General features: G+C 44.3%; 1 protein-coding gene across 1 annotated transcript in view; it reads left to right on the forward strand.

The window, feature by feature from the left end:
- Positions 1-1,457: 1,457 nt before the first annotated feature.
- The window catches only part of LOC8051492 (glycine-rich cell wall structural protein 1.8), a 38,848-nt gene continuing 26,482 nt past the window's right edge, over positions 1,458-13,823 (forward strand). The window contains exons 1-3 of the mRNA XM_042293274.1: positions 1,458-1,538; positions 1,802-1,906; positions 2,243-2,371. Of these exons, the coding sequence (XP_042149208.1) occupies positions 1,458-1,538; positions 1,802-1,906; positions 2,243-2,371 (315 nt within the window). The remainder of the gene's footprint in view (positions 1,539-1,801; positions 1,907-2,242; positions 2,372-13,823) is intronic.

The following is a 13,823-nucleotide window of genomic DNA, read 5'->3' on the forward strand; positions in this document are numbered from 1 at the left end:
TTTTACAATCACGGAACGAGACATGACAGTGCTCCCGCTCTCCCAAACAATCGTGATCGCTAATATCCTGGCAAGGCCGTAAAATCGACACGCCCGTTGGGGAAAGAGGAAGACAAAGACCATGTTAATTGCGGGAATGAGAAATACGTTATAGACGCTTTACAGCAGCTGTGCATGGGCGCCGCCATAACCGCCCTTCAGTTTTTGTTTTCGCTTATATTTTTCACTCTGCTCCATCATTACCGCAGGAGGACAGGTTACTGGCATTTTAGATACGACGGTGTCTTTTTCCCCAGCATTTGCCTTTGTAGAGGCTCGCCAAAGCCCGCTTCAGTAGTTTGATATCTCGGTAAGACAATAGAAGGGTGGCAATGGCGTCTGTAATCTGGCGCGTGTGTAAAGCGTCTATATTATTTAGAGAAGAGGAAGAATTGGTAAGAGAAAAATAAATAAAAGTTAACCGTCGCAAGAGAAAGAGAGAATTAGCAGAAGAGGAAGTACAATAAAGAAATCCCTGCACGCGTCTCAGCGCTAATTAATGTTCAGTCAGGTCATAGACACATGAGGTGAAGCTCGGCTCACGAGTCCTGCGCGGCGTGTCCTCGTGAAGGCGGTTGCCTTCGCCTCGATAGTTGGAGGTCGTTGCGTAGACCTCGCTAGGAGCTGTGCATTGTAGCCCCAGGTGTCGGAGTCCGGCGAAGGTTACCTCGACAAGACCGCTGAACTCAGCACTTTGCTGGCCGTAGCAGCTATCGAGCGGTCTGCAGGCCGACCGATGCGGTCCGTGCTAAGCTTCCAAAAATGCCCGCTCGGTCGCATGCTCCTCGCCTCGTCCTCTTTGTAATATTCTTCGTCTTCGATCGCGGCCGCGGCGCAATCACTGTCATGAGGATCACTGTCATGAGGACCAACACTGCTGCGCGATCTTCTACCGAAGATCGACATGGGTCGTCTGAAAGGGAAGCGTGCCGTCCGGCGAGAGCAAAACTCGCGAGTCATCGACGAGGCCATGACGGTTTCTGAAACTGCAAACTTGTCTACACTGATATTTCTCCTTGAACGATTAACTACAAGGAACATTGAGGTTGGCCAGATCAACACCGAGATCGAAGACCATGTCTCTGGTAAAGTCCTCGTCGCAGAATACACCGCTGTAGTTAAGTACGACGACGAGGCCATGGGTATCATCGCAGTGCTTGGTAGTAAGACATCGACGCTCCAGCAAGGACAAATGCAGCCATCGACGCCGCCGCCGACGAATCAGCCGGGAAGTTAGAACAGTGCAAGAGCTCGCGTGATGGGTGGAGTCAGGCTACCCAAGCTTCAGCTACGGAACTTCAACGGCGACATTGGTGCATGGCGGACTTTCTGCGAGCAGATCTCTAGTGCATTAATTGAAAACCAGAGCGTCTCCCAATGCCAGAAGTTTCACTACATGCGGGCTCTCGTCACCGGATATGCGGCTGCAGCGAACTCAGGCCTACAAACTAACGATGCCTGCGGCGATGACGCAATCGGGATACTTTGTGGTCGATTCGGTAATCGACGATGCATCGTACAAAATCCTCTTGCAGAACTGCAAACGTCATAAAACAACACCAAGAGCTTGTTAACGCTATGCAGTCGTAAGAACACAAAGTCTACGTCGGATGTGCGACCACATCTAATTAAACATCTGTGGACTGAAAGCTCCTGGCATCGGATTAGACATGTATTTCACAATAATGGCAGACATCATACTCAAAGCCCTACTGAAGGACTTGGTCCTGGAGTTATCGACGGGCTTCCTCTTCCTCTCCAGCAATGCGGACTGAAGTCGTCTTACCGAGACTTGGAACTGCAATGGATTCAAATAGTCACTGATCTATCTCCATCAGCACCACACATGCAGTCCCACCAGTTGAAGGTGAGCTTTCCAATATCCCGAGCCTCCTTCAAACCGAAGTGGAGTGCAGGGGAAGAGCGGGAGAGATTGAGACGCGTCCAGAATCCAGCCCACAAAATGATACAGATAAAACTCAATTATCCACACAACCCGCACATGCAATGCTGCATACCAATAGCGAATCAGGCTACTTCTTCTGTAGAACGACGGATCACGCAACTGCCACCTGCACTGGTGACCTACCATTTAAGAAGATGAAAGCAAGGTTATCCCGAGACATATAATGCTTTCGATCTACAAAGAACGGGCAGCGAGCAAGAGGTTGTCGTGAGAAGCTATCATGTTTCCATTTTTCAGGAAGACACTCCACGTCCGTCTGCGACCCAGACTGAAAGCCGCCAGCAAGCGTCACTGAACAAGAGAGCGGCAATACTAGCGTGCAAAACGCAAGCCCTGCAAGTCAAGACAGCCTTCCTGACGCCAAAGGTCCTCCTTCAAAGGTTTTTAGCCTGGGCTATTACTGAAAGTCAGAACTTCTACTCTCGCACTATCATCGACGGAGGCAGCTAGCGTGAGGATTTGTCCCGCAAGCTCGATCTTAAAGTGCTGGAATTGCTACGCTCAGCCTGAACACCTTCGGAAGTCTTACGGTACGACGCCAGCAAGTACGGCTTGTCCAAGTTAGGCTACAAAGTAATTTCAATCAGACGGAGTGCTTGATTAAGGCGGTGGAAGTCCTGTTCATCTGCAAGGAAATTGTACAAGTGTACCGATGACGAATTTATTTTCAGCGTCGAACAAAAAGAAATGATTGCCTACACGCCCATGTTCCCGGACGTGCAGTTTCCGCCAAGCATGAACCTCCTGATTGGGTCCGACATATTACGGACAATCACAAAAAAAAAAGAAAAAAAAAGAAAAACGAAGTGCGTTGCTGCAAGGGCTATAATAATCTGACAGCCATCTACACTAGCTTTGAGTGGACCTTCCAAGGTTCAACGCTACCGCGGATCTTCCTGACCGGATCACCACAATTGATGACATTCGTCCTACCTGTCGGTTTTTTAGAGGTAAAAAAGGTGGGATTGACCCGGCGGAGCATTCCCAATTTAAAAAACAGCAGACTAGCAAACCGGCCGAGCCACTCAAGCGAAAGAGAGAACTCATTGAAGTTAAACGGTAATCGAAAGAGGACAGTAGAACAACTCTAAAGAGTTAAGAATTAATCGCTATCAACTGACCCGTGCTAGAAGGGAATGAACAGAACACCCTACACAACCATATCACAGTCGAGCAGGTGACAAATGTTGTCGCGAGCTTAGAAAATACTAAGGTAACACTGACATTGCACACATAACAGTTATCAGGAATGATTCAGAGGAGGAAAAAGTGCGCACAGTCTTTTGAACGCACTCGAGCTCACCAGATCTTCGTGCAACGAATTGGATGGTCGCTAAAAAGTGAGAAAGGGAACCAAATCCACAGCAGCCAATTCTGACGAAAATAGACACGTAACAAAACTGTGAAAACATGGTGGTCCCCGACAAACCTACAGCTCAGCAGAAAGTTGATAACAACATGTAACACCTGGGTAAGGACGAAGATGAAGTGAACCGGACAAGTTCGAGAAGTATTACGCAGCAGAGGAGTAACTAGTGATCATATTTATTGCGCTGAGGAGTCGACGAGTGTTTGAAAGACCGTTGCACTGTTGTACCCCTAAACGCTGTGTTATGAGTGAGCGTGTAGTAGAGCGCTCATTTGAAGGGCAGTGTGCTGCAGAACCAAGTATAGGGTACGATTGAGAAAGGTAAACCCGGCTTTTTAACCCGCATGGATGAACTACGCTCCGCAGAAAGCTAAAGCTCCATGAAAAAGTGGCTCTATAGTGGTGGTGATAAAATGCGAAAATTCGAGCACATTACGTAACCTAGATTTTTAAAAAATGCAAAAGAAAAACAATCATCTATGAGGCGACGTCTACCTCAGCCTAAGTTTCCTTGAATTTGAACTTTGAAATTTAGGGTGCGTGTAGCAGTTATGTCGGCGAGAAACTTGTCAGCAAAAGAGAAAGCAATACATATTGTCTTTCGAACAGACAAGTTTATTTTTACCGAAATAAATACTACAGGCGCCCATAACTCAAATATGACAACGATGAAAATTACGCTTAGGTAAAGGTCTGCTCATAGGAATTTTTTTTATTTATTTATTGATTCAGGAAACGCAATGTGCTCAAATTTTTGCATTTTAACACCACCACTAGGGTAAATTTCTCACAGTTTCAGCTTTCTGTGAACCTTCGTTTATTTATGCGAACTAAACAGCCGGGTTTACCTTTCTTGATTGAAATCTGTAGATTTCACTGGCCGTTCAGAGAAAGAAGAAAATGGATCGAGAGCCAGGAGCTCGAGGACGCCTCATGGAACCTTCTCTTTCTGTATACAACATGTAAATATCTCACAGTTTGCATTAACTATGAATGTTTTGTTTAGGCAACCTGACCAATAAAGATTAATTACGCCAATCTGTAACACGCGCAAGAGTCTGTTTGGCACTAGACAGTTTTATGTATTTTTTGCAGTACCCTAGACTAGGTAGTAATTGTTAAGATGAGATGCAAATAACATAATGTACAAATGTAACTTGACGCTTGCTGCAAGAACGAGACGATGTTTATGTAGCAAAGCAATGATACCAGCAAGTTTATGGTCTATGTGCTCAGTCTAAGACATGCGATCAGTGGCGTAGCTAGGCCATCTAACACTCGGGGCCCTTATGTCTGTCGTAGACACCCCCCCCCCCCCCTTCACTCCCCGAGATCGCATCAAACCAGTAAAGCTAGGCGGGGGGTAAGTGGGGGGGGGGGGGGGGGGGTGCTGCCAGAGCTACCCCTCCCCCCTCCCCCCTCCACGTGAATGGAACGCTTGGCATCCGGGGCCCAGGGCCCCCCGGCCCCTCCGTGTGCTACACCATTGCATCTGATGTACAAAAAATACACCCAAGATTGTGGAAGAGCTTTTAAGCTCTTCCTTAAGTGGGGCAAAGGGGAAGATAATGTCGCTATAAATATTCACTAAAAAGCATGGTTTTTATTACTTATTCAAATACCATTTAATACAAACCAAGTTTCCATCCCGCTATTAATGTCATTTGTTTTTGGAATAAGGTCGTTACGATTTCCTGCCGATATTAAGATGCTGATATCATCAGCGTAAATAATAAATTTCGCACGCGGTGCAATGTTTATGATGTGATTTATGACATGTTCAAAGCATCAGTCCGAGTATATACCCTTAAGGTACTCTTGATTTTATGCGTTATTTATCAGAGACGTGACCACCTATATTAATATACTGACGCCGGGTCTCTAAATAGAACCCATGAGGAAAGCCACATGTCGTCTAATGCCAAAAAATTGAAGCTTTTGGAGAAGCAATTATTGGTTAATGAAGCCGAATGCCATGGTAAAACTTATAGATATATACCCGGTACTACGTTCTTGTTGTCTTTTTTTTTGTTGTTGTTTTTTCAATTGTGTAATATATATTCTTTTTGCTCAAGAAAACCTAGAGTTGTGTAGTTCGCTTCTTTCTGATCCCGAACTAAGACTCGGAAATTATAGTATACTTTTCAATACGCACGTTTAGACGATTGCGAAAACGATTATAATCCATAGAGAAGGAAGGGGAACAAGGGGGACTGAGGACAAGCACACATCTCCAAACACAGCTAGGTGACTGGTGCGCGACTGAAAAAATCTGCCTGGACCTGGTGTCGAACCAGGGACCTCTTCATTCGCAGTGGAGCACCCTACCGACTGAGCTAACGAGGAGTTATACATCAGTATAGCAAACGGTTTTAAACAGCTGACACTAGAACCACTAGAACTTGTTGTTGTCAAGTCTCACACCAACAAGGCTGATTTCATTAATTGCCTTATCATCAAAGACGATTACCATTTTTTTGTCTCTAAACCTTTAAAAAAGACTGGGAGAAGTGATACAGGTTTGCTGTTGTTCATTTTATTTTAGCGCCTTTTTATTAAGTACACAACTTTCGCTATCTACAGTTTTTTTAGGGAAGGAGGCTGTCTTTAGACAAATAATGAAGTTATCCGCCGGGTATTGCAAAAAAAAAAAAAAAAAAGACCAATACACATAGAATAGGCCGTATTTTGTATCATCAGCGTCGCAGCTATTGCTAACGTTTACGCAGCGAAATATTGTTCTTACTTCTTGGGTGAATGAATCTAAACAAATAGTGTCTTCAACATTTATCTCTATATAACCGCAAACGTCAGTTGTGCTTGTATTTGTTACTGAGTTTACAAAAACGTTATTGTAAACATTGGCAAGGAAGCTATCCGACAATGGGACGTCATTATGGTTAGAGATGCAATGCTTTTTTGCGTGTCATTCCGGTGCAATAGAGACTCCAACCTTCTCCATATCAGGTCAAAACGATTAAATCTATTGCTGACAGAACTGTTGTAATAGAAATCTCTGATATTTTTAAGTACTTTGCTCACGTTATTTTTTTTTCATATACTTTAAGTTTCTGTGGGCCTTTTGTTTTAACATGTTTATGTACCTTGCTCTTTATCTGTATTTTTTATTTAGTTCTGCCGTCGGGCACGGTTTTTGAGCTCTTCTAAAGCGCCTCACTGATTAAAAAGGGATTTTTTTTCTTTTTTGTATATATAAGTCGTTTCGAAAGTATCTAAACTTACCTCAGAAGCCTCATTTGCGTAGGTTTTATCGAGGACATGAAATTAGCATTCACTGATCAAGTTTTCTTTAAAGTTACTCGGACGGTCAATAGTAATACTTGGAACCGAAGTGCATTTCTTACGGTCTTTATGTATACAGGAGTTTTATGCCTCCTTCTATTGTTCTCCTTAATAGACTGGCTCTGTCTTCTGCTGAAAAGTAAAACCGGAGAGTTTCTTAGACTGTATGTATCTATATTGCGCAATACTGGTAGCCCAAACGAAACATCGGAACTTTAAAAAATATATTATTTCAAAGGGGTATTTCCGGGAAAGTAAGCGGTATTCCCACAACAGGAGTATATTTTTTTTTTAGAGAGAAGTCTAAGAGATATCAGAATAACTGGTAATCCCTTGTTGGCATAACCAATGTCAAGCAGCGTAATGCTACGTATAATTCAGCACCCGAAGTCGTGCTGAAAAAATACAGCATTGTCTGAACATATTACTCCGTCAGTTTGCTTGCGCAAACAGGTAGGTCTGTATCTTCTATGGTTACAAGCATAGTGAGAACGGCAGGGCCTGACGTGCGAACGTTCCGCCTCCAGCACGTGCTTCATGGTTTCCGCTGTGCTCTGGCTGCCTGCACGCACAACCAAAGCACAGTGAAAGGTGCAGGTAAAGTGCGGAAGGTGCACGAGACGTCACAGCGTTGTCGAAAATGGGAAGCTCGCATTGGAGGCGGGACAACTGAAGCTCCTCTGTGACGTTCTGAACCTTGTAACTGACTAGAGTGTTTTTTAGCAACGGGTGGCTATAGGTGACGAGGGAACTCAACAGTTAGTAGAACTCTGCTTAAGCTAACAGCCATTTATTAAGGGAAAATAAATACCATAAAAGTATGAAGGTAATGGAAGCTCATGTGTCAAAGCCCGATCTATATGAGTTGACGCCTGTAATCAATTAATGCCTCTGTTAAAAAAAAAGCTCGATAAACGTTTAAGCTTTTAGCAGAAAGCCAGGAAAGAAGAGGATTATAATTCCTTGGCTAACCGTAAATAAACGTGTTTGCCCATACATAAAAAAGCCACGTGCGCCCTCAAGAAAATACCTATTTGACCTTTTTTTATTACGACTTCACCCGTTTTTGTTGTGGTTGTTTTATTTTTCACAATTACAAACCGCAACAAAACAATGAAGCGCTTCCGAGATTTGATTTTGGTGACTGGCGGCTTACCGCACTAGTTTGCCTTGAAGTTGGTTAAAACCTTCCTCTTCTCCACTAATATTTTGACACCTATGATTTTTTCTGTTTTGATGATACCTATTAGAACAACGGGTAGCATAATTTTATTGTTTCTTGATTTGCCTCATTGGTACGACTAGACTGATAAGATTATATTTACCCAACTAAATCACACTTCGCTCACTGTACCGCACTTCCAAAGGCATCTTTTATACGGTCTATCTTTGAAAATCCTCGAGAGTGAGGAAAACAGAAAAAGGGGAACATCTCAATCTCCAGGTTCTTCAACGATAGATTCTCACCAGTTCACCTCTTGTTTGACTATTTTAACTTATACGGTGTCGTTTTCTCCGGCCACTTAATACTATTACAGGGACTTCCACGTTCAGGCGTTTCTCAATAATAGGACGAGGTTTCGCAGAAGACAACAATTAAAACAAAGAGCCTCAGGGGCGCGCAAGGCCCAAAAGGGCGCAGCAGCAATGAACCCGGATTTCCCGTAGAATACCGTTTTTTTCTTTTCTTCCTTCCACAAACCCCCGTCTCCGCCAGAAGAGCGAGTCAAGGCTGTGTGAGCGTCTCAGAAGACAAACGAACGAAGGGTTCGCCTCGGGCAGGCACGGCAGCCAATCAACAGGAGACCGTCCGGTCGAACGTCCAGAAGCTTTCGGGACGCGACGACGAGGGACAGCGGAAGGACAGGTATCTGCATAACACGCAATCCCCGGAGCCGCTGGGCAGCCATGAATAATACCGACGACGTCTCGAATAAACAGTTCCTGGACGGCTATTCGCATTGGGGGTGAGCCCTGTTTACGCATCCAATAACCACAGCCGCAGTTCCCGGGTCACCACTGGCCAGCGTCGCGATGTGTATCGACCGCTGCGGGGAGAAGACGACGAGGCGTCGACAGCGGTCCTGAAATAACCTTACACTTCAATCGGAATGCTAATCAGCGGCTTCTTTCGGGGGCAGCAAGGAGCGGTCTTCCTCGTCATTGTAAAAGGCCAGTGGAAGATGACACAATGGCTCGGTTTCGGCGAGCCTCCTTGTTCGCGGTGAGAGACCGCACTAATTGTGGCTGTCCACGGGAGGACCCTTTTGTAGTGAGGCCCCCGGGACTGGAGTTTGGTTTCTTCCTCGTGCTTTTCTGGTACTACGTCGCGGCCAGGGGGAAGAGATGTTGTTTAGGAGAGGCGCGAAAACGCGCGTTCTGCAAGAATAGACGCGGATAGACTGTTTTAGCTCGACATCCTCTGCGGTACGTCCGCGTCTGCTCTTCGCATCCGTCTGTATTTAGGGAATTCCCTTGGCCGAGCTCCAACAGAAAAAAATATTAATTTTTATAGGCTTCAATAGACCTGAATAAAATTATCGGGATAGCATGGAAGCAGAAACGACGAGCAAAAAAAAAATAAACTGCCCTGCGAATTATTAATCTCTTTCGTACAATACCCACCATAGTTTGTAGCTGTGGTGTGTTATTCACGTGTGACGCTTCGTCAGATGTGATATTGAAAATTAGTCTATGCAGACGTTGTATCTTTAAAGATTTACTTTTTTCTTTAAATATAGGTATTGCTATAGGGGCCCGCTAAAACTGGAGGAAGCATTTAGTTGTTTTGCAGTCATCACATAATTACATATCTCAAAAAAGATATGACGGTAAAAACTTTTAAGTACACATCTTTCCTCATTTTATTTGCTTTATTTCTACTTTTCAGCGATGCGCTTTAACTTAGCTATATACAACCTTGTTGCTTCTAAATATAGAGACGTACGTAATTCTAGAAAGTTCATATTGAATCATTCACTTCCATTGAATGGGGTATAGCCCTGTGGGTCTTGAAATACTGCTCTAAAATAGTCAATTTGATAAGCTCATCTACAATACTTGTCGTCTACAAATATTAAGACGTCGTGTCATTCTGTACTGCTCAGCTGGTTACTCACAAGCTATTTTTAAAGATTCCTTCTTTCCAGCGGAAACATCACATTATCTTCGCATATTAAAACTGTGGTAGCTATTTAATGATTTTGTAAACAATATCATAATAACAAAATTTTGGTTCGCTTGAAGTGCGTTTTCTCACATGAGTGTAATAATCGTAAATATGAACGTTCTTGTTGTTTTTAAATAGTCTCGTTGAGGCTTTAGAACGGCTGCAGACGTTTCACTAGGAGGTTCATCACTTCAAAGTTTTATATGATCATTGGTCAGAGCAATATCCTATAGTAGAAGGGGGAGGGGGAGCGGGTGAAAGTGCGAGTGGAAGGAATGTGTGGATGGGCGGGGCAGCACCTGAGGTCGATACTTGGACATATGGGTCAGTCATAGTGAGATAGTGTAAATTGTTCTCAATTCACAGATTTGCTTCTGTAAAGAAAAAGAATCGAATTATTCGTTTACAAACCACTGCTCTCCATTGCCCCGGTAAGAACTTTGTTTGGTTTCTTGTATGAATGTTTAAAAGTTCTTCTTAGTCACCTGTATCTGGTATTTTGCATAGAAAAAAAATCAAAGGCAGCAATAATGGAGCTTGAGAACAATGTCAGAAACAATACAAAGAGACACGAACCAGTTCGTGAATTTTGCAACTTCAGTTGTGTACGGAATCTCGCTGACCCGCTGCAAAGTGTACTTGGCGCATAGAGGGCGGTCATTAATGATCGAGCGTGTGAACATCCGTCATCAGTCACACAGTCACGTTTCTTTCATTTGACCGTTCTCTGTGCGTGCCATTGTGTCCAGGATTCTTGTAGAGCAAACATTCTAGAGAAGTAAAAAAAAACAAAAAATGAAGGGTTTGCCATCATGGATGGACAGCGTCAGCACATGGGTCTGTCTCTAATTCAGTTAATGTTGGCAACTTGAATGTGTGTTAGTAGATCATTTTTGTGTGTATATTTTTTTATTAAACTTTTCATTGAAAGCTTTGTGGAGTCTTCTTTGTCTGTCCTTCAGTATTTGTGCATATCACATGACGTTATTACAAAATATTTTTATCGCTGCAATTTTTTTTTATACGACGATATCCGCAATGTTTTGCAGCACACCTAGTATATTTTCAGTATACAAGATACTCGTTTTTTGAGAAACTCTTTTATACAAAAATGTTCTAAAACTGTGCTTCTGCAGCCTCTGCAGAACAAAAGCGGCAGTTCTCTTATGTTTATCTTCGACAACTTTTCATCTCCTATATTTATATTTCCAATTTAAAACCAATTTAAAATACACTTTTTTCCAATTCCAATTTATAAACCAATTTAAAATACACTTTTTTGCTTGAAACTCTCGTTCGGAAGTGCCGCAGTCTGTAGTTCTTTCGCAAATTTAAGACGAATAAAAAAAAACATACAGCTCCTTCGACCTTGCTGACTCAAAAAGGATCAAATTGAGCCGTCAAAAACGTTCGTCTTCCGAGCAACCTTGTCGTTTGACCTAAATCGTAGAGGCCATCCCTTACTTCACTTTCGAACCTAGAGCTGTCAATGCCAAAGCGCGGTCAATAGCGTGCGCACCCGTCAGCGTAGCTAATATCTAACGTTCTCCGAGGGGAGCGTGCAGAAGGTCGGTAAAGAAAGGCCTTTGAGAAGACCGGTAATTTCAGAATACATCCGGTGACTAGACGCCCGCCCTTCGTACACCATGACTCGCTTTAATTAGGGTTGTCTCAAAACTAACCATTATGTCCGTGATCTCACTTTAAAACGATTCGTGCACGTTTAAGACCGGTACAAGTCTTGAAAGCCAAAATACGCAGCATAAAGTTATTTGTTGTAGTGAAGTTTTAGACAGCGTCAAGTTAACCTGCTCCAAGCGGCGTCGGATGCCTTCGCTGTGAATGAGAAAGTTGGCCAACGCGGCACCATCTTTAGCCTAGAATCTTTAACGTGCATCGTGTGGTGGTGACGCAGTAACTCACGCCGATACGGGGCTCATTCAGAGTGAAGCGGACTGAGGTGAGTAGTGAACCCAGAATTTCACTGTTCTGAAGCGCCAGCTTTCATTCAGGCGCACGAGCGTGAACTTCGTCTGTACCTCACTTAGTGCATAAAGAAAAATGTCCGAAGCCTCATAAGCACACTAGTATAGTGTGCTTTCGTCAGCTTAATAAGGAACAGTCGGTTATTGGACCGGGGGGGGGGGGGGGGGGGCTATCGGTGGCCGAGCCCTATAGCGCACCTCAGCTCGGAGCACACAAAGCGAAAGCTCGTGCTGCAGAACCCTGAAATCCCGTGTTGAATTCTCACCCCTGCCCGACTGGATCCGGATGAACATCGTTCCGACTTACGATCGTGTTTCAAAACTACGTGATGCGCGTTAAAGACCCCAGGCTAGAAAGAGTACTGCAGCGGCTAAACATCTTGTTTACAGCATAAATTGGCGTTTACGTTGTGAAGGGCCGGGGGACGGGCAGGCTGGAGGCCGGGCTTGGGCTATTAGCCCCGAGAGCGAGCAGAAGCGTCGCTGCGGTCGCCGCGCCCGGATTGGGTGAGGTGTACTGTGACGTCAGGGGGAGTACTCCGCTCCGCGATCTCGCATCGGCTCGCCTCCCAGCAGTGCCAGCACAGGTTTCCTGTAGATTCCCGGTTTGGCGTTGTAACCTGTGTGCCGCAAGCCCTTCGAGGAGCTGGACTTCGTTTACCTGGTGTGCAAGACGTTGAGTTAGGCCGGTATTGACGTGCTTCCGTACATTTTATAAGCCTGCTTGTCCCTTTTACCTTAAAAATTGGGTTACAAATCCCGAAAGCTTTCGGCGGAGGCAATTCCGCCGATGAACCTCCCCGTCCGTCCACACGACACAAAGCAATCTTGCGAGGGGTCGGTGAAGCGATGGCGCAAGCATTTCAGACGCTGTAATTCTGTTCCTTGCACGTTCATGATTTAAGACGATATTAGATACCGCTTTCAAGGCATTTTAAGTGGCATTTATATCATGGGCCTTTGGGTGGTCGGCATAGTAGCTCGCGACCCTGACTCTGCGCTGCCACTCTGCATGCGCTGGTTCGCAGATGTTTTAAAGGCCGTGCGTCTGATGATCTTGAAAGTGCTCGTGGAACAGGGTTGTGTTACATAAATGTAGCTTCTTCGCGAATTAATTATATAGTTTATACACGTATGCAGGCATATTTCTTAGAAGCTGCACAATTACTGGAAATTAGTTTGTATGGTAGCAGCAAAGACGGCCAAATTGCCCTCAGTTGTCTGTATGATATGTATTGAACTGCCCAAAATAGGCACGGCAATAGTGCCGTAATATGGAATGTTTATACTTTTTCCTGACGTTCTTTATTCCAGCCTATTCCGAAAATACACCGTTTATTCTGAATTGTCATTTCCAATTAAAAGATACGCTGCTGCAGGTCCCCAAAAGCTTCCTCAGCCTCCAAACTCCTCACAGCTGGACTCTCTGACATCAGAGGGAAACAGGAGTAAAAGCAAGCATTCGAACGTCTGTCCAGTGGTAGATGCAGCACTAGCAGCAGAAAATGTGGAACCCGTGAAGGGCGACAGTCTGCGTGAGAAAAGCTTGTGGTATTTTAGCTTCAGGACAATTTGATTTAAGTAAAATCTCAATTTTAGGGCTTAAGGGACTAATACCGAGCTAGACTCCTTCGCTTACGTTTGTAATACATTACTTGAGGGTTGATATAAACAAGTCCACAAATACCACCCATGTAGTCCATTGAGATACTATCCGAATCCAGCAAAGATCAAATGCAAGCAATGTATATAATAAATGTTCCTTGTTTGTTTTTCTACTTTGCCCCTGCACTTGGGCTGTCTTACTTGTGATTCTTTCTTGATGGCCCAGACTGTATTTAACATGTTGCTCGAGCAGCATGCAGCTTTTCTGCTTCGGCGATCTTGTTTAAAAACAGAGATAAAAAAATAATCATAACCTGCCAATTCATTCCGACCATCAGCAGCATTTACTGTGCGAGATGTAAATCTATAGTGATGCTCCTGCAATTG

This window comes from Ixodes scapularis, unplaced genomic scaffold (genome assembly GCF_016920785.2).
Source record: "Ixodes scapularis isolate PalLabHiFi unplaced genomic scaffold, ASM1692078v2 PGA_scaffold0__279_contigs__length_252992795, whole genome shotgun sequence".
In the NCBI taxonomy this organism is placed as follows: Eukaryota; Metazoa; Arthropoda; class Arachnida; order Ixodida; family Ixodidae; genus Ixodes; species Ixodes scapularis.